The sequence below is a fragment of the Macaca fascicularis genome, chromosome 2 (genome assembly GCF_037993035.2).
Source record: "Macaca fascicularis isolate 582-1 chromosome 2, T2T-MFA8v1.1".
Classification (NCBI taxonomy): domain Eukaryota; kingdom Metazoa; phylum Chordata; class Mammalia; order Primates; family Cercopithecidae; genus Macaca; species Macaca fascicularis.
Window position 1 is genome coordinate 116,854,492 of NC_088376.1, and position 26,518 is coordinate 116,881,009.

General features: G+C 47.3%; 1 protein-coding gene across 28 annotated transcripts in view; it reads left to right on the forward strand.

Annotated features, from left to right (window-relative positions):
* CACNA1D (calcium voltage-gated channel subunit alpha1 D) overlaps positions 1–26,518 on the forward strand; it is a 326,154-nt gene that overhangs the window by 242,464 nt on the left and 57,172 nt on the right. For 26 of the 28 annotated variants that reach the window (XR_012431265.1, XR_012431266.1, XM_005547396.5 and 23 more), the window contains 14 exons: positions 1,650–1,764; positions 2,286–2,355; positions 3,182–3,248; positions 3,978–4,125; positions 6,436–6,565; positions 11,353–11,412; positions 14,069–14,175; positions 15,809–15,896; positions 16,679–16,786; positions 16,878–16,930; positions 18,366–18,512; positions 20,310–20,511; positions 22,739–22,897; positions 24,567–24,677. Coding sequence is in view for 25 of the 28 variants with exons in the window: in XM_005547396.5 (XP_005547453.1) it covers positions 1,650–1,764; positions 2,286–2,355; positions 3,182–3,248; positions 3,978–4,125; positions 6,436–6,565; positions 11,353–11,412; positions 14,069–14,175; positions 15,809–15,896; positions 16,679–16,786; positions 16,878–16,930; positions 18,366–18,512; positions 20,310–20,511; positions 22,739–22,897; positions 24,567–24,677 (1,565 nt within the window). In the remaining 3 variants the exon portion in view is untranslated. The remainder of the gene's footprint in view (positions 1–1,649; positions 1,765–2,285; positions 2,356–3,181; positions 3,249–3,977; positions 4,126–6,435; positions 6,566–11,352; positions 11,413–14,068; positions 14,176–15,808; positions 15,897–16,678; positions 16,787–16,877; positions 16,931–18,365; positions 18,513–20,309; positions 20,512–22,738; positions 22,898–24,566; positions 24,678–26,518) is intronic. The other 2 variants (XR_012431267.1, XM_074032478.1) reach the window with 1 other exon arrangement.

Consider the following 26,518-nt stretch of genomic DNA (forward strand, 5'->3'; position numbering starts at 1 on the left):
CTTCACTGAGACCATGGAGGGAATACTCACTGCAGCTAGTCTCATCACTAGCCCCTGTCTGAGTTACCGTTACCCCAGGCCTAGCAGAGGAACGCTCATGTTACCAGGCCATCTTCAGCCCAGGACAAATTGCTTCCTGAGGCTCATTGCAGCTCCAGTTAAAAAATAGGCCAGCACGTCAAAGGCTTTTTGAGTCTTAATGTAATTCACTTATGTTTCTCTCCTCTTTAAAGCCTTGAATAGATTAGTCAGGCATGCTATTCCCTCACAGAGATCTCATCATCTGTTCCTTGTTAGGTTACATTGGTTTACGTGTTCAACAACCCATCCAAGGTAACAGATTGCACAGGACGTATGGGACAGTGCTGTGCTGCTCCTGTCTTGGGGTCTCTGGGCTCCTGTGGTTTTGCCTACAGATGGCTGGGCATCAGGCAGAGAGAAGCATTTGTCGCAGAAGGGGACATTCTCACTTACTGCCCTCTCATCCCTGTGCTTCTCAAAAACATGCTTCACTGCTAATGGGTAAGAAACAGGCATCTTCTGATTTAGGAGTCTTGTTCAGAATACTTGTTAAAAACAAAAACATTCGACCATCCCAGCTAACACGGTGAAACCCCGTCTCTACTAAAAAATACAAAAAAACTAGCCGGGCGAGGTGGCGGGCGCCTGTAGTCCCAGCTACTCGGGAGGCTGAGTCAGGAGAATGGCGTAAACCCGGGAGGCGGAGCTTGCAGTGAGCTGAGATCCGGCCACTGCACTCCAGCCTGGGCGACAGAGTGAGACTCCGTCTCAAAACAAACAAACAAACAAACAAACAAACAAAACATTCAAGAAAGTCATGTATAAAACAATTACAGTAAGAGTGAAAAAACATGATAATTTGTTTAGTCACCTAACCTTTTATTGTGTTTTTTAACTGGAACTGCAATGAGCCTCAGGAAGCAATTTGTCCTGGACTGGAGAGGGCAAAAATCAAGTTCAGGTACAGTGATCAAAGATCGAGCTGCAGTGAGACTATTCACGATAGTCTAGCACCAGGTGGCAGTAAGTCAGGCACATTATAGTCAGTCAGTGTTTGTGGAATGAAGGAATGAATGAGTTATCTGTAGACTCTGAAGGTTATTTCAAAGGAGAAATTCTCATACTATCTTGTGCAAGGGGATCCTTATTTGAATAACTTGCAACCTTTGAAGTGGTCTATTTTGGAAAGCACTCCCCTGAAGATATATGTTGTAGTTGTAGTATGTGTTAAAAAAACAAACAAACAAACAAACAAACTACTTTTTAATTATACCATGTTTATATTATAGATTGTTGTATATAATGTATAACATAGCTATAGATACATAGATGTTTGGACACACACACACAGAGGAATGTTGAAATTAGTGGGTTTTCATGGATTTTAGTGAATCTTAATTTTACTTCTATAGACTGTCCTTTTACAGGTTTTTATGTTTATTTTTGTTGTTGTTTCGTTTTGTTTGAAAAGCAGGGCTCTGGTACTCTAGTTTTGCTGTGTGAGTATAACACTTGGGACAGTCACTTGCTACCAGCCTCCCAGGATGCAGAGGGGTGTGACGTTGCCATTGTTGGCCACATGTAGTTGCATTTAGTAGTGTGTTGAGCCCTTAAAAAGTTCAAACTAGATATTCTACTGAATGTCTTCTTGGCCATCGCTGTAGACAATTTGGCTGATGCTGAAAGTTTGAACACTGCTCAGAAAGAAGAAGCAGAAGAAAAGGAGAGGAAAAAGATTGCCAGGTAACCCCATTTTCCCCTGACGTGTTTGTCTAGGGGCTGCGTGGGGAGCCCTCCTACAAGTGCAGCCTGCCAGGCTCACCCCCGCATCACGGCAGCTGCAGCCCCCCAGGTTCCTGCTTTGTGGATCATGGTTGACCATGCACTGCAGACCAAAATGGATAGAATCTTGGGCAGAAGCCAGGCTCTTGGCTCTCATCCCTTGGAGTTGAGAGTGGGAGTCACATGTCCCCATGCTTAAAGAATCACTGCAGTTAATTTTGGCGTCATAAAATAAACGATGCATTCAATGCTGATTAGCTCTCAGATGAGAATTTTAATAAGATGATCTGTGTAATGAATCCATCGCATTGAGATTACCAGGAAGCTCTGAGTTTGGATTGTGCTAGGCTCTTGTGGTTAGTGTTGTTTCTAATTAAATTCTGTCCTTCATTGGACCATTGTTGATTCAGAATCCTGATTAGCATTTTTATACAGAGTAACATGGTTATTTGGTTTCTTGTGCTCTTTTCTCTTCTCTTTAGAAAAGAGAGCCTAGAAAATAAAAAGAACAACAAACCAGAAGTCAACCAGGTGGCCAACAGTGACAACAAGGTATGTGTTCTAAGATACTTCTCCCCTTTTTGTTTCAAAGTGATTCTGTTGGTATCTCCATACATGTACCATTTACACTGTGGGAGTGTCTTGTGTATCATTCTTGTAATATTTTGGTGTGAAGAATATAGCACACCATATAGACCCTGGCTTCCCAGGGGGTTCTGGTTGAATTTAGGCAGTTAGCTGTGTTCACTGATATTTCACCAGAAAACCAATATGATGAAGATTTGACTAGCTTGACCACTTTTGTTTCTTTATTGGAATTGTGCAATCTGACCAGGATCACATGAGCAGCTTCGTTTTTAATAGAGGTCTGTTTCCTGAGGTAATCCCAGGGTCGGGTGGCTTCAGGGCTACACTGTCAAACTTAATCCCATTTATGACAGCCCTGGTTGTGTTGTTCTTTCTTTGTTCATCGATGCTTACCTAGTGGCTATCGTGTGTCAGACACTGGGGATTCAGGAATGAAGAAGACAGGTCCCTGCCTTCATGGGGCTCACAGTCTGGCAGGAAGACAGGAGTGTGAGATGCGTTATCACATGGTATGAGTGACCGCTGGCACAGGGCAAGGACAGAGCCCTGGATGATGCTGGCTAACTACGACTGGGTCAGGGCTTAACCAGCCTTCTCCTCACCTGCCCTTAGGACTTCTCTCTGAAGCAGAATCACCATCCGGGGACACCCGTCTGTCCCTGCACACCCACATACAGACGCAACTTTGGGGAGGAATCCATGCCCTATGCTGGACGGCCAGGGTGACTTCTCCTCTCTGAGTGCGTTTTAGTTAGTCTCCCCTCCTCCTAAGAAGTCTCTGTCATCCTAGGTTACAATCGATGACTATAGAGAAGAGGATGAAGACAAGGACCCCTACCCACCTTGCGATGTGCCAGGTATGGTGGCAGAGGCCGGAGGCGCTGGCTTTGCTGTGTGGCTTTGCTACTGCTCTGTGACCTGCTGAGTCTGCGGCCAGCCAGCCCAGCAGCGTGTACATGAGCCGCTGAGGCCACCAAGGCCGTGGAACCAGTTAGCTCCCCTTTTTCCCATGGTCACAGGCAGCATGTGTCACCCAACTTCCAGGTGATGGGGAGGGAAAGTGCAGGGGGGTCAGGGCAGTTCCAACTTCTTTCGGGAGACTGGTCCAGGAGACCCACCGGTGTTAGTGCTCACCTGACACTTTTACATTTGACTGGCACCTTTATTGGCTGATATGGGTGGGACTGTGGAGTTGAGAGCCTAGTTGCTGATTGAGACTGAAAGTCCCACACAGTTTCTCAGGCCAGGGTGAACCAGGAGGTTACTGGGGAAACAGCCAGATGCTGGGAGGTTGGCAGTGAGAATCCCAGCACCGCCACCTTTCATCTGTGGTCAGATCTTATCCTGGTGGGAATCTCATCATTCCCACAAACTAAACACGCTCACCAGGTGGGGACACTTCTCAGCAACCCTCACCCCTGCAACACACACTCAGTCCACATTCTGAAGGAGCAGGAGGGTTTCGATTCATGTAAGCAGGTAGATGTTGTTAAAGTTTAAGCCAAATTTGCATGTGAAATTAAGAATAATTCAAACCCATATGTAGTCTTTATTTCATGCCTATAAAAAAAGTATTTCATTTAAAGTAGGGGAAGAGGAAGAGGAAGAGGAGGAGGATGAACCTGAGGTTCCTGCCGGACCCCGTCCTCGAAGGATCTCGGAGTTGAACATGAAGGAAAAAATTGCCCCCATCCCTGAAGGGAGCGCTTTCTTCATTCTTAGCAAGACCAACCCGTAAATACTCCCCTTCTAGTCTCTCACGGCTGCCTCTTGCCAGTGACCCTACAGGTTGCTTGAGGGTGGCTCGGGTGGGGGTGAGGGGAAGTGGTTCACAGCCCTTTCTGAACCTGAGTGTCCCTGGCGCCCTCACCCAAGTCCCCTCCAACCCCTCTCTCCTCCACTGTGGCTCTTGCTCTCAGCTCATCTCTTCCTAGCTGCCTCCTTCCCGCAAGGGTGTGACCAGGTCCTGGGAGGAGCTCCATTCTAGATTCTCCTCCCTGCCTTCACCCCTGCGTGGGGACAGCAACGGGGAAAGCCTTGTCCACCCCAGCATATTCCAATTGGAGCCCACTGCTCTGGTGTTCCATGCTTCGGCCAGCCATGGCAATGTTTCCTAACGAGTGGATCTTCTGTTAGGATGCCTTGTGGGATGAGAATTTTTGTGACCAAGGTCTGCATAGCATCCTCATCCTCATAGATCCCCCACTTCGTTGATCAGTTTTCCCAGTTGAGTTTCATCATCATAAAGTCATATTGCACAGTGATATTTTATAGGTTGTAAGTATTCAGTTCAGCTCTATGATAGCCTACTTAAAATAGCATTTCTCATGTTAAAATGATAAGGTGCTCACAAGGAACAGGGCAATGACTCACAAGTACTATAAGAGGAAGACGTTTATTTACTAGCTAGTTTCTAGGTTTTAAATCATCTGGGACTGAGTGGAATGCTAGGGGAGATAAATGGCTCCTGGAAAGGTTTCTAGAATTGCAGAAGTAGTTCCTGGCTGTCAGAGAACAACTCTGTATCATTCCTTGGCCGTAGGGAGACACAGGTGGGAAGCAAGGCCTGCTGGCATCCTCAGAGATATGAAGATATGATGGTAGCTTTTACAGCTCACCACTATTTGGGTGTCCTTTAAAAAAGAAAGGTTATTAAACTGATATTGCTGACACCTACAGCCCCGTGTGTGTGTGTGTGTGTGTGTGTGTGTGTACACACACATACATATATATATACACACACACGCACACACACACAACATATATATATATATGTTGAGGGAATGGACTTATTTTCACCCAAAGCCGCAAAGCACTCCTGCCCTCACTAGCTTGGAAGTTCTTCCCCAGACTCAACTGCTAACCACCTTCAGGTCCTCTGGGGGATACGCCCAGCATTAAATAGATCCAAAAGGCAGGACTTAAAGTGAGGGGTCACCTTCACATAAGGTTGACTCCAGTTTTGAAAGTGGAAAAATATTTTCAAAGGAAAACCTATCTGTAGGCTTATAAGCCTCTTACAGACTACAGATAGGTTTGTATACATACACACACATATATACTTTAGAATTTAAATATATACAAACATATATATGTATACACACATACATATACTTTACAATTTAAACATACATGTTTTATGTATACACGAATATGTATATACATATGCATATATGTATATACACACACATGTGTGTGTGTATATATGTTTAAATTCTAAAGTCAAACATTGAGGGTAAGGATAGCCAGTTGCTAACAGGTGCAGGGCACATTGGGGACGGCAGCGAGGTTCTGATGGCCCAGAGAGCCATCGTTTGAGCCCAGGTGTCGGGCATGAGCTGCCCTCCTTTGCTTCATGAGACCACAGGACTTGGTGAGAACTCTCATGCTGGGCCATGAGATCCTTGCATGTTAGCAAATGATGCTGCAACCTTCACCTTCTGAGGACTGCTTGTGGGTCCACTCCAAAATTTAAAAAAATAATGGTAACATGTATTACAAAATCTGCAGACGGCCAGAGATATCCTGAAGCCTCAGTTACTGCAGGCCCCTATAAATAGTATGAACTTGCACCTGCAGGACAAGCCCAGGATTCATCTCATTCTGTGTGAACTGTCGAGGGCAGACCTGGCCTCAGTTTCTTCTCTCCGTCAGGGAAGATAAACAGATGAGCTTCTTGTCATAGTGGAAAAACTTCAGTCATATAGAGCTGGATCAATTCTGCCCCTGGCCTTGCTAGTGTCACTTTAGAATTCTCTGATTAAGCCTCAGTTTCCCCATCTTGAGAAAGACAACAAGCCCCACTTCCAAGGACTCAGTGTGGCGCCCCCAGCACAGAGTTGACACACCACACATGGTCCACGGGGGCTGCTTTTGGTGGGCTTCGTGGGGCTGACAGACAGGTTGCTCAGGTGTGCCGGAGAGAGGGCACAGCAGACAGCTGCCCTCTGCCTGGCATCTTGCTGCACTGGCCCCACACTCTTTAGGACCCAGTGTGTTCCACCCTCTCTGGGACTGTTTCCAAGCAGCTGCTTTTCCCTGCAGGATCCGCGTGGGCTGCCACAAGCTCATCAACCACCACGTCTTCACCAACCTCATCCTCGTCTTCATCATGCTGAGCAGCGCCGCTCTGGCCGCAGAGGACCCCATCCGCAGCCACTCCTTCCGGAACACAGTAAGTCCCCAGGGTGGGGCTCGCTCTGGGATAGCCCTGGCCTCTCTCAGGCAGAGGCCACTGTGGAGATGGGAGCTGTGGAGGCCCCTCAAGGTGACAGCTAGAGTAGGTCTTTCCTTCAGCTGGGGACGTTGGCTGTTTCCAGTTTGTAAGTGCCAGAGAGCTTGTGTTATAGCTGGATACATCTGAATGGAATCATTAATTTCGAACCTCATCTTAAATACTCTGCAGGAATGCTCAGTAATTCAGGGAGCCTGCTTCTCCTCCTCTTTGCTCCCTACTGCCAATATTTAGGTCCTCCTTTCCCTCCCTGCTCAGGTTTGTACTCACCCGTTTTGAGATTCATGCTCCGTGGACGCACACGGCAGGGAGGAAGCAGAATTCAAACCAGGCATGCCACATGCCCAGGCTCTCTCGTTCAAGGTTGGGGGCAAGATTCCTATGTCGTGTAGACTTAACTACACGATGCTGCTAGGCTCCACAACTGAGGAGAAATACAAGTTAGGGAGATGATAGGATGTCGAGTTGAGGTGTTCAGTGGAGAAGAACGTTAGGCCAGGTGCACTGGCTCACACCTGTAATTCCAGTGCTTTGGGAGATAGAGGGGAAGGATCACTGAAGGACAGGAATTCAAGACTAGCCTGAGCAATGTAGTGAGACCTCATCTGTACAAAAAATTAAGAAATTAGCTGAATGTGGTGGCACACACCTGCCATCCCAGCTACTCAGGAGGCTGAGGGAGGAGGATCGCTTGGGCCCAGGAGGTCGAAGCTGCAGCAAGCCATGTTTGCACCACTGCACTCCAGCCTCAGTGATACAGTGAGACCTTGTCTCAAAGAAAAAAATATATATATATAATGAATGTTAAAAAGTTTCTTCTCTGGGAATATTTATTATAAAATATGTGATTATGTTATATATTTCACAAGTATCTCCAAAGGAAGTGCTAACCTTGGCCCCAGGAGCCAGTATTAAGTTTGAGTAACTCCATGAAGCAGAGTGCACCAGGCAGAGCCACTCGGACCCTTACATGTTAACTTGGCTGTTTACAATGTTACTTTTCATTGGTAGAATTAGGAATATGCAAAGAGTTATTAATTGGCTGGGTGTGGTGGCTCATACCTATAATCCCAGCATTTTGAGAGGCCAGGGCAGTAGAATCACTTGAGCCCAGGAGTTCAAGATTAGTCTAGGCAACATAGTGAGACCCCATCTATATAAAAATTTAAAACTTAGCCACACGTGGTGGCGCATGCCTGTCCCAGCTACTTGGGAGGCTGAGGTGGGAGGATTGCCTGAGCACAGGAGGCTGAGCCTGAAGTCAGCTGTGTTCACACCACTGCATTCCACCCTGGGCAATAGAGCAAGACCCTGTCTCTAAAAAAAAACAAACAAAAAGAACTCTAGATTTTGGCGTGGCAGAGGTGGCTATCCAGTTAGCTCTCTGTATCCATGGGTTTGGCATCCATAGATTCAACCAACCACCAATAGAAAATGTTTGGGGGTGGCCAGGCGTGGTGGCTCACGCCTGTAATCCCAGCACTTTGGGAGGCCGAAGTGGGTGGATCGCTTGAGGTCAGGAGTTTGAGACCAGCCTGGTCAACATGGTGGAACCCCATCTCTACTAAAAATACCAAAATTAGCCAGGTGTGGTGGTGCGCGCCTGTAGTCCCAGCTACTTGGGAGGCTGAGGTATGAGAATCGCTTAACATGGGAGGCGGAGGTTGCAGCAGTGAGCTGAGATCACACCACTGCACTCCAACCTAGGCAACAGAGTAAGTGAGACTCTGTCTCAAAAAGGAAAAAAAACAAAATATTTGGGGGAAAAATGTACTGAATTTGTGCAGATTTTTTTCTTGTCATTTCCTAAATAATTTACATGGCATTTACATGACCTTGAGTATCTTGAGAAATCTAGAGATGATGTAAGGTCTACAGGAGGATGTGCATAGATCATATGCAAACACAACACCATTTTTATATCAGAGACTTGAGATTTTGGGGTCTGAGAGGGTCCTGGAACCAATCCCTTATGGATACCAACTGTACTAAGAAAACAAGTCAAGGGACCAGGAGCAGTGGCTCATACCTGTAATCACAGTACTTTGGGAGGCCGAGACGGGCAGATCACTTGAGGTCAGGAGTTCAAGACCAGCCTGGCCAACATGGCGAAACCCCATTTCCACTGAAAATACAAAAATTAGCTGGGCATGGTGGTGTGCACCTGTAATCCCAGCTATGCATGGGGCTGAGGCCGGACAATCGCTTGAACCCGGGAGGCGGAGGTTGCAGTAAGCTGAGATCATGCCATTGCATTCCAGCCTCAGCGACAAGAGCAAAACTCTGTCTCAAAAAAGCATACAAACAAAAATACAAGCAAGTCGAGGGTTTTCTGTTAGTTGTCAGGTTTGTAACTTAGAGATGGTGCCCACCGACTGTGTCTATGTTGGAAGGAAACTTGCACCTAAACTGGCTCTTGCCGCAGCAGCCCCACCTTAGCTGTGCAGCTTACTTGGCACTGAGGACCATTCAAAGGCAAGACAGCTAGACGCGGCAGCCTGTTGACTCTCAGGCCTAGATATTATTGTGCAATTTCAGATTATTACCAAGAAACTCAACCAGCAGAGGGAGGCTGGCGAGTGTGCAAGGCCTTCAGGTGTCCCTGGCTTGCTAGTGGGCGCCTTTTTCTGAGCATCAGATTGTTAGAGAGTTTAGGATTAAGACACACCAGCACATCTGTGCCCCCAGGATTCTGTTGGGGCAACCAAGCCTCATGCTGTTGCTTCCCATTTCTGGAGCCTGGCAAGCCCAACCTGTCAGATTTATGAAACACGCACTCTGATATGAAGAGAAAAAGTACTTTCCCCATGGTGCGTGTCAGTGTCAATATAAAGAGGAAGGCACTGGGCCTGTCTTGATTTGTCCCCACAGATTAGGGTTTTTGTTAGAGAGGATTTTGTTGCTATAGATGCCCCAGTAGAAGAAAGACCTCTGTGTCATTTCATCCCATCATAAAAAAAGGACACAAGGGCGGTGTTTGGGGAAAAAACAGTGTTAGGTGACAAAGTAGGCCAAGAGCTAGTCTAAAATACGCATTGCCAAGGGATTAATTTACATGGGGGCTTCATGTCTTATTTTTAATTATAATTGCTTCTCCATAAGTTTATTTCCCTGCTGCCTTACCCAAAAATGTTAGCGTTCTGCTTAAATAGATGTACATATGTATATGTGTATTGCTTTTTAGATTCTGCAGTGTTTGTATATTTTTTAACCTTAGCCGAATTCTTCTTTTAAAGAAGAGAGTGAGAGAATGCAAGCCGAGTGAGGAAAAAAACCAGCTTAAATCTCAACTTCAGCCCGGGCGCCAGGCTGCCTCGTAGACTCATAGGCTGCAGTGTCTTTCTGAGCTACTTGATGCTTTCCACGTTAATATTCCCACTGTGACCTAGGAAGGAGTAAGGAGAAGGTGGCTGAGGCCTGGTAGTGCATGGGAAGATACCTTCCATTGCCTGGCCAAGAAACTGTGTTACACAGGAGTTCATAAGTCCAAAACCAGAAACCGTTTGGAAAATGAATACCCTCTGAAGAGAGAGACTGGGCTTGAAGCAGAGGTCCTCACCTTATTGTGACACAGCCCCCAGGTGACTCCTCTACCTACAACACCTCACCCCTCTGGCTCTCCACTGGCATACCCCAGGCCTACTCCTTGCTCAGCAGTGCCTGTGACTGGCTGCGTGGCCTATGCGTGTGTTCACTCCCTGCTCCCAGCAGCCACATCTGTTAAAGGATTAGGCCTCGGTGGTCTCCACAGTCCCTTCCAGCTCTGCTCTCTTCAGTTCTTTCAAAGCCATAGATCATAGTTGTCATGAAGATCAGTGGCCAAGACCAACTCGCCTTTGCAGATAAGGGTGCTGTGGTCAGAAGCTCCCTCTGAGCAGCTTTCTTGGTGGTCAGACTTCTTGCTGCTGGTCCACTTGCCTCCACGGCTCCAAGGAGAAGCAGGGACCCCAGAAAGGGCTAGCAGGACTCTGTCGATGGGATAATAGATGGTATTGTCACCAATGTGGATAGAGTTGCCTAGACTGAAAATTCAAAGACCAAGTCAGTCTGTTACTTGAGTGGGCCCAGCAAGGTTTTAAAAAAAAAACAAACCTCAGTTTAGAGAGAGCAGTGTTAGAAGCAGAACAATGGGCGGGAGGAAGGCAGTCTGTAAAACCATCCCTTGCAGACTTAGCCAGCCCCGCGCATGGGCGGGGAAGGGTGCTGACACCCTGATTACACAGGCTGGAATGCAAGGGAGCATGGGGAAACCACTGGCTCTGACAGATGCCACTGCCGTCTTCATTTATGCTTCTCCACTGATCTGATGCTCAGATGAAGGGCAACATACTTCATTCAGCCAGAAACGCGGTTAAAAATCCAAAATGCGTATAAGCTTCTGATTTATCTGGTGCCACAAGTCATTTGTAGATGTAGTGCTCTCTGATGAGAAAAGCTTGTTAACAAAGCACTCTTAGAAATGAGCCTTTCTGCCTGTCCGAGACACAAGACCGGGAAGCAAGTCAGGGTGAGTGGTTAAAGGAGGTCAGGATTCTCAAACACTCTTTGGGAATGAGGTAATTGACCAAAGTGGGCATTTACCAGTGGCTCTGCACTTACCTTCAGAATGGCGGGGTTTTCCTGGGAGGATGGGTCTCTGACTGCATGGGGGGTTTCTGCCCGTAAGTGTGCAGCTGTCAGAGTTTGTCTGAATGCCTTTTCTCACTCCCACATGTTGTGCCTTGCAGATACTGGGTTACTTTGACTATGCCTTCACAGCCATCTTTACTGTTGAGATCCTGCTGAAGGTAATGGATTTTCCTTGATCTTCACATACTCCACAACAGCTGGAGCAATAATAGTTGCACTTCTTTGTTTGCCTTCCAGATGCTAGGTTACGCAGACTATGTCTTCACTGGTACTTTTGCATTTGAGATCATTTTAAAGGTAACAGGTTACCCGGCAGTGTGTTTAAGGGCTGCTCCTGTGTGTGATACACAGGAAAGAAGCGTGGAGTGCTTTTGATTTTTTATGGGTTTTTTGTCTTTTGTGGTTGAGCTAAGTTTTTTTTACCAAAGGATTTTTTTTTTTTTCCTGTGACCATTACAACTTGTTTTTGCTCTTTCTTTTTAATCTTTGAATGCATGTAGGAGCTACTCTGGCTTCATGATAATGGTTGACAATTATATTTTGCTCCTTTAAAAAAATACCCTCTGGAATTTGTCAACTGATAACAGATATATCACTGTGTGTGAACTTTTTTCCACCCTTTCTGACATCAAAGTCAGAGGAAAAGCATTTATCCTATGAAGAGGATGTCTCTCTTTTTGTTTCTCTAACTGCACTGTGTTTTTGGGGGCCTAAAATAGTAACACGCTATTTTCTTGCAATAGGATTTGCAAGATGACTTGGGTCTATTTGTGTTAAGGTATTTTCTGTCTGTTTTAATGGATGGGCTTACATTTACACAAAAGGAGCGCCCTTTGGCCGGGGTGACCTAAATGTACTGCCCATGCATGAGCTAATAGCTGCCATTGCTGCATGTGTTTTGCGTACTGACTGTGAAGTCTACCCCATGGGGAGCCCATTCCTCATGTGCTTAGAGTGCTGGAGACCACAGCAAAGCTCCAAGAACCTATCCACAACTGGCCAAGAACCAGAGGGTGTGGGTCACTTTGGTTCTGGGAGAACGTGGCCCATCAGAACTGTCAGGGTAACCATCTCCTAGCAGGGAGACAAGCTGGGAAATGAAGACTTTCAACTATGGTTTTCTTTAAGCCATTGGGGGATTTTTTGTGTGTGCAACTCAGGCAAAATGTATTTTGCATTGGACTACTGTGGAACTTGGGCTCTTTACAAAATCTTATATAAAATGAAACCTCAATGTCAGGGAATGAGGTGGTTAGTTTTTTGAGGTTGGTTTTTTAAAATTTTTTATTTTTTGGTTCATGAAACAGCATAAAGTCAACCAACATCTGTTTACACCTTTCTTTAAAATCTTCTAAAAATTTGAGTTCATTTTCCTGCCTTTAAGCCGATGAATTTGGTTGACAGTTCTCCTGAGTCAGAGGTGTGCAGTGGGACAGTGACCAGCTCTTGTTGATGAGGCCTCTGTGGGAGGGCCTGTGGATGCAGAATGCACATGGTGGGGGTCAGAGGGGTGCCACCAGAACACTGACCAGCTCGGCTTCTGCCTCAGCTTCTTGGTTTTAGAATTTGACTTCATTTCAAAGTGAATGGGGATATGTTCTACTTAGTTTGTTAGCCTGGTTAATTGATGTTTTATTTTACTCTCCACATTTTTAAGTTGTTAAATGAATATAGTTACTCATGGGCTTTGGGGAAAATTAAACACAGGATTATTTAAAAGGAAAAAAAATGATTGTTACTTTTTAATTTGTGTAGAATTGCTTCACTGACTTAAATCTTCTGAGTCGTTCTTCATTTTGAAGCTATTTTAGAGAATGGAAAATAAGCTAAAACAAGAAGGATTCAGAAAATGGAGACTCATCCAGAAGTGTCTAATATCTGAGGCTCTGGTTCCTGGTGGCCTTGGGGAGATTTGGAAGGCTGTTTGGTTATTTGCTTAAGCTCTGTGAGATTGCCATTTTTGTAGGTCAAAAAGGGTCGAACACTGGCGATTTCATAAGGTTCAATGTAATATTTCCCACCTCTACCTCTCTTATACCGTACTTATCTGAGCCTTCTCTAACCCTTTTTGTTTTAAAATAAATAGTGAACTGTATATATTTTGCTATTTCTTACTTTGGGGAACTAAACTCTTTTTTCCATCACCAATAGAAATCTCACTGGAGCACCCATAATATGTGCTCCAGGTACATATGGCAGGTGAGCCCAGAGTCGTGAGACTGGCTCAGGTGAGATGCCACCTGGCTTCCTAGCCATGCCTGACACATGTCATCAGACTTGGAGGAATTGCTTAAGACGGATGTGTCATTAAAGACCATTAGGAACAATAAGGGGCCTATGTGGAAAAGTGATGTAGGTTCATAGAGCCTGGGAGCCCTGAATTCAAGCCCCCACTGGGAAGTCTTAATTGAAACAAGGTAGGCTCTACCAGGGCCTCAGAGGGGCCAGAACCAGCGCTTTGTGGGAAAGTGGGCTGTCTGGGCAGCACTTACCTCTTGACGAATGTAGTCGTGTGGAGCCTCTCTTAGACAGGCTCTTTGGACATGCCAACAGTGTGTTCATATTTGAAACCTGTGATGGCTGTAATAAAGCCTAAATTGGTTTCTTCTTTTAAAATGTATCCAAAATAAGCTGCCCCCTTTTGATTTTTGTTTGAACAAATTATCCGGTGGCTCAGCCCCATTGGTTTACATTTCTGACTTCTTAATGCACACTTGTTAACAAAGTCATACTTTACTCAAGATTTTGTAAAGAGCCCAGGTTTCTTTTCCTCTGGACACAAAAAGTGGTAAATCACCCATGATTTGCTTCTAGATGACAACTTTTGGAGCTTTCCTCCACAAAGGGGCCTTCTGCAGGAACTACTTCAATTTGCTGGATATGCTGGTGGTTGGGGTGTCTCTGGTGTCATTTGGGATTCAGTAAGTATTCCGGGGTGTGTGCCCAGAACTGTTGGGCTGAATGGTTTATGTAAGGGATTTTAACATAATTGATAAAGGCTAGGCATCATTTGCATGACTATATTTAGTTATATAGGTTTATTTAATTTGCTCGCATTCCAGAGAGCATTGAGACAATTCATGTTTTCTTGTGGGTTGTGTGTGTGTGTGTGTGTGTGTGTGTGTGTGTGCGCCTGCTGCTAGGTTGAGCTTATTACTCTCTGTGAAATTTGCTTTCAACTGAGGTAAAAGAAGTCTTGACTGGGAGGGAGGGAATCTAGGTTCTAGTCCTGGTCCCTCCAAAGGCTGATTCCAGGGCCTTGAGGATGTCTTCTCTCAGGAACCCTGTGCCCCTTTTATATAGGAGGGGCTGGGGCCAGGTGGCCTCTCAGTTTTTCCAGCTTGGATATTGAAAACTTCCTTTGATTTTCAGGATACAGAACCTGCTAGGACTTTTTCTTTGGCCTCCAAAATTTTTCAGCTAGGAGGGAGCCAAGGCTAAAAGTCAGGGCCCCAGGTCTTTTCCATGGCATTTAGCGATTTCTGGTGGGAACAGCCATTGCTGAGTACTGCTCGCCATCCCCGGGGGTGTGGGGCAGAGGCTCCAGTAGAGCATCAGGTGTGGCCTTGCTTTCTTGCTGACCTGTGAGCACTTCTGTTCAGGTGCTGAGCATAGACTATCCCCCATGTGAGCACACATGCACACACATGCCCTCTAAGCTAAAGAGAAGTGGAAAGGACCTACCCTCCTAGGAAGACCAAGAACCTCTGCCTGGAGCAGCCCTCTGTGGTCCTCCTCGCCTCCCACTGAGGGAGCCCTGTGATCATAGCTTGGAAGGCCATTTGCATTAACATCTTTGCAGCTCCTATTAACTCGCAGGCTGTTCATGTCCTCTCCAGCTGCAGTCTTGCCCACTTCCTCCTGAGCATGTGCTGTGGCCACACTCGGCCATCTGGGGTGCAGCAGAAAGCTGCATTCTCTTGTATCGCATCCTTGTACGTGCTGCTCCCTCACACTGAGCCCCGCTCCCTATTGTCCTTGCTAACCCCTACTCCTCCTTTGGGACTCACCTGGCTATCACCACCCCCACCCCAGAGTCCTTCCCAGGCTCCTCCCAACTCCCATAGGTTGTACTCCCCTGGCCAAGCACACCACATTTACCCCTGTCATGAGCCGTACTGGGTTGGAATTGCCCATCTCTCCACCAGACTCTGAGCTCCTTGAAGGCCAGAAAAGCCCTGGTGCCAAAGTGGTACAGCAGGCCTCCAACCTTAAACAGAAACAAACCATCTATGAAGCCTAAAAGCCAGTCACTACCTAGCTTTTACAGTGAGTGGAAAGAACAAAGAGAGTTCATGAGTTGTGTGTCTGCCAAGGTTAGCTGTGCACCTGTCACCTCTGGGAGTGCCATGGGCTGGGCTTGGGAGGCACTGCCTCGTGTGGGCAGGGAAGAGGTCGCCTCTGAGTCACGGAGAGAGATCAGCCCAGCACCACATGGATCCCATGCTAACTGTGCAGGGATACTAAGGTGAAGATCCAGTGAAATGGTGAATCTCAAAGCATCCTGTCCATTTATAACACACTCTGCCTGCCATCTTTCTGCTCCTTCCCTAGATCCAGTGCCATCTCTGTTGTGAAGATTCTGAGAGTCTTAAGGGTCCTGAGGCCCCTCAGGGCCATCAACAGAGCAAAAGGACTTAAGGTTTTGATTCCTCTCCTCCAGGCTGGGCTGGCTTGGGTTGGGGTTGGCTGTAACTACTGGCTCTTCTGGGCAGAGCTGAGCTGAGGCCTGATGGATTTTTAAAGTGGGTTATAAGGACCTTTCTAACCAATGCAGCCACCTGTGCCAAGTGCTAATGGCATGTTAAAAATTATGATTTATTTTCTTTATTTTTGGTAATTGAAGATGTTTTTCTTTATAATTGTTGTTCATTTATTACCTTTTTATTAGTAGTTCTTTGTGTTTATTTTAATCTTTCAGTTTTCATGTAGACTGTATAAAAGGCTACTGGGTTTCTATGTTCCTCAGTCATTTATAGGGTCCATGTGCCCATGTGCCAGGCAGCACTGCACCTGTAGCATTTCTTCTTTTTCTTTTTCTTTCTTTCTTTTTTTTTCCCCCCAAAACGGAGTCTTGCTCTGTCGCCTAAGCCGGAGTGCAGTGGCATGATCTCGGCTCACCGCAACCTCTGCCTCCCAGGTTCAAGTGATTCCCCTGCCTCAGCCTCCCAAGTAGCTGGGATTACAGGCGCCAGCCACCATGCCCAGCTAATTTTTGTATTTTTAGTAGAGATGAGGTTTCACCATGTTGGCCAGGCTGGTCTCAAACTCCTGACCTCAAGTGATCTGCCCTCCTCTGCCTCCCAAAGTGCTGGGATTATGTGAGCCACTGCGTCCGGCCAACACAGAAACTCTTGGCTGATGTTAGCTCACCTCGAGGCCAAAATCACAAAGGAGAGTCACGCGCCTCTGCCCTCTCCGCAGCACGTGGTCCAGTGCGTCTTCGTGGCCATCCGGACCATCGGCAACATCATGATCGTCACAACCCTCCTCCAGTTCATGTTTGCCTGTATCGGGGTCCAGTTGTTCAAGGTAGAGGAACTGCCTCCAAGCATAAAACTTAGGTGGATTTCTTTAAAGAGAAGCCTGCATTTACTTGACTGCCTGTCTGTTTTGTATCCAGGGGAAGTTCTATCGCTGTACGGATGAAGCCAAAAGTAACCCTGAAGAATGCAGGTGAGCGTCCTGAGAGTGGAGTGGGGAACTTAGAAGAGCAAATAGCAGACTTCAAGGATTCACACATGTTGGCACGTCAGAAGTTTTGGTCATGAAATAAAACAGGCCTGTGTGCTCAACTTGTGGGTGGATAGATGGTGTTTGTTTTTCATTGAAGTGAAAATCACGTAACCTCAACCGTTTTCAGTATACAGTTCCTTAGCATAGAGTATCCGCGGCATTGTTGTGCAACCAACACCTCTATCTAGTTCCAAACTTTTTGTCATCCCAAAAGGATGGATAGATGGCTTTTGTGGTGGAGAATCTATAAATGGCGGGAGTTGGGGAACCCTGAAATAACAATTATGAAATGCCCCAAATAGCTTCCATGACAGCCATGTGGATGATTTCCCCAAATCAGAACTTGAAACTCAACTCTCTGGTGTTCGGGAGCTGGCTCCCTCTTCTGACAGACTTTCTAGACTTCCTCTCTCCTGGCTCCTGTTAGCTATGTCTCTGCCATATTTCCATAGACAAGAAGTGGCAGAGGAGAGACAAGGTGGGAGATATTCATGCCTCCCATTCTGGGATGTCCAGTGACCATGAAGGCAGTCATGGAAGCCATTGCCTAAAGTTTCAGACTATGCAGAGGCCTGTGTCTCCCCACCCGTGAGAGACGTAACTGACTGGGCTCTGGCTAGGCTGACTGTGTGTGTACATTGGTTTCGGGTTTATTTTAAGCAGACGGTGCAGTCAGAGAGCGCCAATTGCAATTTGGCTGTGTCTCTGCACCTCCAGAGGCACCATTCATGCACCATTCATGGTGTCCCTGGAGGTGAGCAGCCTAGCAGACACAGGCGTGGGGACACTGTTTCTTCCCTCTCGAAGCCTCTGTGTCTTCATTTATAAAATAAAGATACTGCACTTTATCTCTTCAGTTCCTTCCAGAAATGAAGTTCTGGGAGAAATAATTTGCCAGAAATAATGGAATTCTTTTGGAAAGAAAATTGGGAATGCCATTAGTAAGAAGAGAAAGGGATTTGATTAAAACTAAAATGCAGGAAGAATATACGTGGGTTTGTTTCCTAGAGCTTACAGAGTTCTCTATGGCCGAGCTTTGATCCTTCAGAGCACGCCTCAAGCCCGTTGTATATGAGACACACTCACCGTGCTGTGGTTTTTATCGGCCAACGACGTATGCCCGGTGCCTGCCTGGCTGCTCTGGAGAATACATGTTGCACTGGTAGTTATTCAGTGGTTATTTGAGCTGCAAAGTACATGAAATGCAAGGGCAAGGAGAGGAGAAACAGCGCTGGTGTTATGCTCAGCTGTGTGACTGGCGGGCGGACTGAGCGTGACCTGCCTGGAGGTGGGATCAGGGCAGTGTGTCCAACTTTATGCTGCTTCCATCTGTCATGTGTGAAGCCAGATGACCCACACCTGTTTTATTCTCCAGGGGACTTTTCATCCTCTACAAGGATGGGGATGTTGACAGTCCTGTGGTCCGTGAGCGGATCTGGCAGAACAGTGATTTCAACTTCGACAACGTCCTCTCTGCTATGATGGCACTCTTCACGGTCTCCACGTTTGAGGGCTGGCCTGCGTAAGTATGGGGAGCACACAGTCTTGTGCCCAGGGCTAAGCCCTCCCTCCTGGAGTCAGTCCCATTTCTGTTCTCCAGGGTCGCAGGCTTGCCCTGTGGCTTTTTAACCTTGGGCCACTTCTCAGTCATTTCTTGACCCATAGGGCCTCTTTCTGTGTAGTTGGATGATTTGTGAAGCAGGGTTGGTAGAGGTGCCCAGCAGCATCTCTGGGTGGGAGCAGAGAGGCCTGAGATGCCTCAGTCCTGTGAACTCCCACTGGATGTCAGGAAAGCTGCCATCCACTGCTCCCAAAGAGGCTCTGGATGGTGTCCCAAACCATTCATTCATTCACTCCTCATACTTTGTACTAATGTATGCCAGGTGCAGACAGTTGCTGTGTGCCATCTCTTTTACTGAGCACCCACTCGCTCATTTACAGACCACGCTGTGCAGAGGCTTGTGTCTCCCCATCCATTAGAGATGTCTAACTGGGCTCTGGCTGACTGCATGCTTAGATACCAGCTCCATGCAACATGGCGTGTTAGGCACTGTGGAGGAAACAGTGTCTAAACATGCTTCCTCGCCTCAAGTCCAAATCGAATCAGTGTCAAGTGGTCAATCCAGGCAGGTGGTCTGGTGCATCCTAGATGTGCAGAACAGGGTCCTGAAGAATGGCTAGGATGTTGATGGGTAAAGTAAGAAGAGCAGGTAAGGAGAAGTTAGAATTTGAAAGGGAGAATCCTCTGCGCTTTCACGTTGCTCTCTGCTTCTGGAGCTCCCACCCCCAGCTCCTGCCATCAGTGCGCAAACACACCTAGAGTCCTGGATACCTGGTCCGCATGCGTAGACGAGCTGCAGGAGGTGGGCAGGCTGGGCCTCACAGGCCAGCAGAGCTCTTGGGGTGTGTGTAAGAGTCAGATATTTTCAGGAGCTCCTGTGGGATAAAGAGGCAGTCAGGTGGGGCTTGTTCATTAGGGATTTAATCCTGGCGAACAGAGGCATGGAGTAAGACTTCATTGTGTGTGGGCACTGGCTCTAGTGTCAGGCTTTGAACACTGTCCTTGAGCAAATCATGGTGGCAGCTGAGGAGAAAGGAGCAAACCTGGGACTTGGGGCTTAGAGGAACTGGCTCAACTCCTGGCTCTGTCCTCAAGGAGTGTGACTGTGGCACTTTGATGCCTCCCTGAATATTCCTGTAATGGGGATGGCAGTGACGTCTGCCTTCCCAGATGGACGTGAGGCTTCAGGGAGAGGCTGTGAAAGTGTCTAGCGCAGCCTACACATGGGCTGGGTGCCCCGGAAGTGTTGAATCTGCCTCAGGATGGGGATCAATGGACCTTGAGGGTGTTACAGTAACCCCCTCTTCCTGTTAAGAGTTCTGCTAGGCATACTTTAATTTTAGTGCATGTTTCCTTTTGGGGAAGCACCCTCCCTCTTAGTTCTTTGGAACTACTCTGGTTAGTCACGTATTGTCTTGCCAGTGTGTATAGTTTTCACTTCCTCCAGTGTCTTTATACATGAGATATTCTTCCTCTCTGAATAGAAAGGGGCGTTTTAGAATATTTGTGAGATCTTTTGATTTTCAGGTCCTCAGAACAGTCCCTCGATGATGACATCCCAGGTGCCCGCTCCTCTTAGTGCTGGCCGTTTGGGCCTGAGGTTGATGGGAGAGACCTGGTTGTGTCCAGCAGCCTTGGGGTGGTTCCTAGCCAGTGCTCATGAGAGGAGTTCAGGAGAGGGAGGACCTGGGAAGGCAGCGGGCTGGGCTGCGTGGGCTGGGGGCTTGGCAGGCCCTCACTTGGTTTTCCTCTCTCTAGGTTGCTATATAAAGCCATCGACTCGAATGGAGAGAACATCGGCCCAATCTACAACCACCGCGTGGAGATTTCCATCTTCTTCATCATCTACATCATCATTGTAGCTTTCTTCATGATGAACATCTTTGTGGGCTTTGTCATCGTTACATTTCAGGAGCAAGGAGAAAAAGAGTATAAGAACTGTGAGCTGGACAAAAATCAGGTTAAAGTCACACACTGTTTGGGCTTCTGTCCCTTGATCAGGGGTGGAGTGCCTTCTTTTTTGACTGATTTCCCCTATGCCCAGAGAAGGGCGCCCACATACTGTCTGTCCCTGGGGCTAGGGCCCTGTTCTAAGCACACCCTCAGCCCATTTGAGTCATCACTGCTGAGCGTTAGGTTTCCAGATACATATGAGACTTTGTAATTATGAAATCCATCCCCAGACCTGGTGGTATGAAATCAGAGTGTTTATGCCACCTGCCATGATCATGACCCACTAGTGATGGCTCAGAATCTTAGTTGGGATGCTGTGGCCACTCATGCAGGCATTCACAGTCCCTCCTGGGAGATGGTTTTTAAAGCCGCTTAGGGCAGAGTTTCTTACCCTTGGTGCTATTAGCATTTCAGGCTGGATGATTCTTGGTTGTGTTTCCTGGGCTTTTTAGGCTGTTTAGCAGCATCCCTGGCTTCCAGCTGTTAGACGCCAATGGTTCCTCTTCCCTTGGTAGCAGTAACCAAAATGTCTCCAGACATTGCCAAATGTCATTTTGGTGGGCAAAGCTGCCCCTTGTTGAGAACTGCTGACGTAGGGGGGAAGTACCCTACACTACCCCAGGGAAGTCAGTAACTTTGAATTTGGGACTAAGATTGTACTGGCATCATTCTTGATCTCGCACCGTGTTTTAGCCAATCTGGTGGAAGTAGGAGCCTTTTGCTCGCATGACGTGGCGAGGAGAGGGGCCCTGTGCCCTGGGCTGTCTTCCTGCACGTGCGCTGTGACCCTAGGTGCTCCCTCTGATCCCTGCTGGGGCTTGATCCCTCATCTCTAAATCAAGGGCATTAAAGAGCTGCTCTTTAGAGGTTCCTTGCAGCCCTGAAAGAGTCTACAAGATCGAGATTCTGTTCTGGGAATTTCCCCGGGTCCTCTATCAGTAGCATCTCTGTTTTGATTGTGACATCGCAAGCAAGAATGATCTGGTAGCCTAGGCTTCCTGAGGGGAAGTGGCCCTGGCACGGCAAGCCAACCATAGCTGGCTGTACCCACTGGGAAACGCGAGGACATGCTTTTTGCTTTGCAGGAAGATTTTGCTTTGAGTTGTCAGGGTGTCCCTGCAGACTCCACCAGTGATTGTCAGGGAGAGGTCTGGCCCAGCAATTTGCTCACCCAAGGAAGATGAGTGTCAGGGCAAGGCCAGGCCAGCCAGGCAGAGCCAGCACTGAAAGTGTGTCAGCCTCTGAGGTCCAGCGCAAGCTCGAATTGGGGGTCCCTGGAGTCAGCATGTGAGATCAGAGCAGCGCCGCGTCCCAGACACTGGGAACCTGTCCGAAACCTGCATCCAGAGTCAAAGTAGGAGAGTGGGGGTAGGTCTAGGTCTTGATGCTGAGCTGAGGGCTCTCGGGGCTAGCGGCTCCCTCTGGGCCTGCTGCAGAGGTTGGACCAGCCCCACTGCCCAGAGTAAGTGAGAAAGTGCTCCAGCTGGGTGCCAACCTGCGTTCAATCCAGCTGTCACTACAGTGCTCCAGCTGGGCCCCAACCTGTGTTCATCTAGCTGTCGCTACTGACCACGTCCTAGGGATTCTGAAATGAACACAAGCTCCCCAGCCCAGAAGCTCCCCGATGGACATGTAGGTAGCTCCCCATAAGATGTTTATTGTTAACACACTGTGGCTCTGGAAGGGTATCTCGTGTGGGTCCATCAGGGAGCAGCCAGAGGCTCCTAGTCTCAGGGAATGAGCCAGCCCCTCTAGTTCTTGTGAGTTTCTGTTCCTGTGGTTACTTGGCTTCCTTTCCTGGAGGACAGCAAGGCAGGGGAACTATAGATGGGATCCACCTATAGATCCCCCATAGGTGTGATATAGAGGAAAGGCAGTGATAAGGCCTGGATCCCGTCCTCACTCCTGCTTGTGTAGACACTGCAGGGCCTCAGGAAAGATAGCTAAAAGCTCTGAGCCTCAGTTTTTAGTAAGCAAAATGGAAGCCACATGGGTCGGTACCCAGCTTACCCAGAGATTGCTGGGAGGGTCAGAGAAGGGGGTGGAGGCAGGGCCCTCGGTGACTCAAGAGTGGTGCCAGTGGCAGGAAGGAGGTCACTCGTAATCATTTTCACCATCGTTCATGGCCCCTTCCCGGGAGCTGCAGGGTGAGCTCTTTCAGAGCAGATGACCACGGGGTGCTCCTTCCCTGGAAGTGCTCAGAACCCCATTTCTGCCCTTTTCTGCTGTTGCAGCGTCAGTGTGTTGAATACGCCTTGAAAGCACGTCCCTTGCGGAGATACATCCCCAAAAACCCCTACCAGTACAAGTTCTGGTACGTGGTGAACTCTTCGCCTTTCGAATACATGATGTTTGTCCTCATCATGCTCAACACACTCTGCTTGGCCATGCAGGTAAAAATGGAGACAGCCGTGGGGATCAGGTCCGGGCGTTCCGCACAGCCCCGTGCCCCGTGCCCCAAATGCTGAGGGTGGAATGCTGCCCTCACAGGAGGGCTTTGATTTTTCTGATGAGTCTGGGCTGTAGGTTGGCCAGAGTTCCGTTCTGGCTGACAGTTGTCACGGTAGGAGTTTAAGATCGTTCTTTTGTTGAAGAAATTATCCGTACAGCATGACAGTAGATACCATTTCCGTGGAGCCTGGCGGTGGCGCTCAATTATGTAAACATTTACCGTGGGCCTCCTGTGGTCAGGTAGCGGTTGAGAACTTCAGCTCTGGAGATACACAGCTGTTTCAATCCTGGTTTTACTCTGATTTTTCTGTGACTTGGGGAAAGTTGTTTAAATTCCCCGAGGCTTGTTTTCTTTTTCAGTAAAATGGGGAAATCTGTCACACCTACCTTAGAGATAAGGTTTACGCCATAGATAATTCCCCTCAGACACTTCGTTTTTTATTTTTCGTTTTTTGTTTTTCAGACAGTCTCGCTCTGTAGCCCAGGCTGGAGTGCAGTAGCGCGATCTCGGCTCACTGCAACCTCTGCCTCCTGGTTCAAGTGCTTCTCATGCCTCAGCCTTCTGAGTAGCTGAGATTACAGGCATATGCCACCGTGCCCAGCTAATTTTTGTATTTTTAGTAGAGACAGGGTTTCACCATGTTGGCCGGGCTGGTCCTGAACTCATGACCTCAGGTGATCGGTCGCTTCAGCCTCCCAAAGTGCTGGGATTACAGGTGTGAGCCACCGCGCCCGGCCCCCTCAGACACTTTGATCTGGGCCTGTCACAGAGTAACACCCAATGTTGGAAAACAAAACATAAGTCACACTCCTGTCCTCAGGTGACTCTCAGCATGGCAGTAAGGTATTTTCCGGTTGATGAAGCATTGAGTTTGACCTGAGTTACAGCTACTTCTTATTCCAATGGAAGCAAAAAATACAATTCAGTTTAATTGGCCATGTCAGATTATAGTGTGGTATTAACAGTGAATGTTTTCAAAAGTTACATGCCTAGTCGATACTCCACGAGGACAGGAAGCAAAGACCAAGGTCTAGAGCCAGCTTTTGCACTGACTTTAAGAACTTCAGTACATCGAACCAGCTCTCAGTGCTGTCTGGACAGTAGGTCTAAAGATAGGGATAAATTTTCTGGCATTTTTCTTAATCTAAGAGTTCTTTTTGAATGAAAAGGACTGTGTGCTGATGTAGGGAAAAGTGTTAAATCAAGAAAACACTGCCTTTTATTCAACATAAACTTACATGGCATAAAATTTATCCCTCACCAAATTCTACCTTTATTCATAGACATTTTGGTGGTATCTGCATTGTGCTCTGGTCAAGGCCCTCAACATAAAGCCCTGCCAGAAGAAAGGGTGAATTCCCTTTATCCTGAGCAGAGGACATGGATATGTTTTCCCCCTTCATCATTCAATCATCCTCATCTTGTCACAGACCTGCCTGCACTCTGTGGGAGTTCACCACGTGACCTTGCAATGCCGGCGGAATTGCCGAGCGAGGGCGCTGGGCTGTGGAGGATGCCCGCAGGGGCACAGAGGGCTGGGAGCCTCCATGTGCAAGCACGTGAGATCATGGCGGAGGCTCTGAGAACAGTCCCTCTGTCTTCATCCATAGCACTACGAGCAGTCCAAGATGTTCAATGACGCCATGGACATCCTGAACATGGTCTTCACCGGGGTGTTCACCGTCGAGATGGTTTTGAAAGTCATCGCCTTTAAGCCTAAGGTGAGTTACAGAACCCACTTTTCAAAGGCTGTTGCTGAGTCACCCTGGAGAAATACCCGCTTCCTGTTAGTCTTGTGTTACTGAATTATGCTAAATTGTTCTGGCCACTAACTGGGTTACCACCTGAGAACATTAAAATCTGATTAGAGCATGTGTGTACATATGGGAGAATGAATCTGCAAGAACAAAACCTCATGAAAACAATTCTGAGAAACAGAAGAAGGGAGATTAGAATTGGAAATTTGTAAACTGGAGATTATTTTGAAAGCCAGTTTTCTGTTTCTAGAATAATACGTATCATGCTGTGTCAGGGAAACCTGCCTCATTACTTGAGCACTAGAGAAAATGTTTGAACATAACCCATCAGGAAGAATTTGACCCTGATTATACTTTCAGATATCTAGTCTAAAGACTTTGGTTTTGTGTGTTCTTGGTCTACAGCATCCTTTTTACCCTTTAAGGGAAGTGCTGATACCAGCTGCAGACCTCTCACAGCCATACCATCTTTTGTTTGCTTAATTTAGAAAAATTCCTCCGACTTTAACACAAAATGAGACATGAAATGTGTTCAACTGTGCTGGACGACTCAACGCGTTGTATCCCCTCTGGGAGGGAGTGAATTCAGTTCCCCACTTGTCAGCGGCTGCCAGATGAGGGGCAGTGTAGTTCAGTGTCAAATTGCATAGTTGTGGAACTGGACTGGATTCAAATCTCTACTCTGGCACTTACAGCTGAAACAAGTTCCTTACTTCTCTGTGCCTCGACTTCCTCACCCATAAAATGAGGATGCTCATAGTGCTGTTTCATGGGGTTGTCATGAGGAGTAAAGAATTACCATGTACGCACTGCTTAACAGAGTGCCTGGCATGTAGCTCCACGCCGCAGACTGTCGGCCACTGCTGCTCCTACCCGCACCACTGCCTCCTCATCATCAAGCAAGGATGGTCCCTCACTCTAAAACCCTGGACAGAGGAGCCACATCAAGCTGAAATGTGGGATATTTGGCCCTCAGTTTCTTTCCCAGTATAGTCAAAAACTCAGAGTTAGAGATGACAGAGTTCAGTGACCCAGTTAGTTATCTCTGTGTAAGGTATCTGACGACACTGATTTAATTAAGTTAGACATGGATTATGAAATGGATGGTTTCACATACTCCATAGTTACATGAAATTCTAATTCCAAACTGTTCCTTTCTTTAATTTGAATTAATCTCTATGCAATCTTTGTCAGATCTTTGTGGACCAAAAAGAAAGGACATTTGTAAGTGATTAATTGGGGTGATTGCAGTGGGGTCAAATTTGGCACCTTATGCATGGCCAGATGTTATTATCTACTGTGACTTGTCCATATCTACATACATAAGCATTTCCTCCTTTTCCAAATTCATCTTAATTTCCTTTGAGATTTTGGTTTGCTTCCCTCTCACCTTTACTTCTTTGAACAATATTTGTCTGGACTGATGGAAAAGGTTGCAAAATGAGAACATTGAAGGTACTTGAGAAGTGTGACATGGAGCCTCTCTGTGGAACATTTCCTGGATACCTGGGCCATGTCTTCCCCTGCCAGGTGATTAAGCCTGAAGTTTTTGAAAGCTTGTTCCAGGCTGAAGAGAAACACATTCACCCATGGGGTGTGTGTGTGTGTGTGTGTACGTGTGTGTGTGTGTGCGTGCATGTTTGTGCTTGCTCCCTTCAGAGTGTGTGTGTGTGTGTGTGTGTGTGCATGTTTGTGCTTGCTCCCTTCTGTGTGTGTGTGTGTGTGTGTGTGTGCATGTTTGTGCTTGCTCCCTTCAGCAGGCCAGTGCATTGACAGCCCAGTAGCGCACTGCCCAGTAGGCTGAC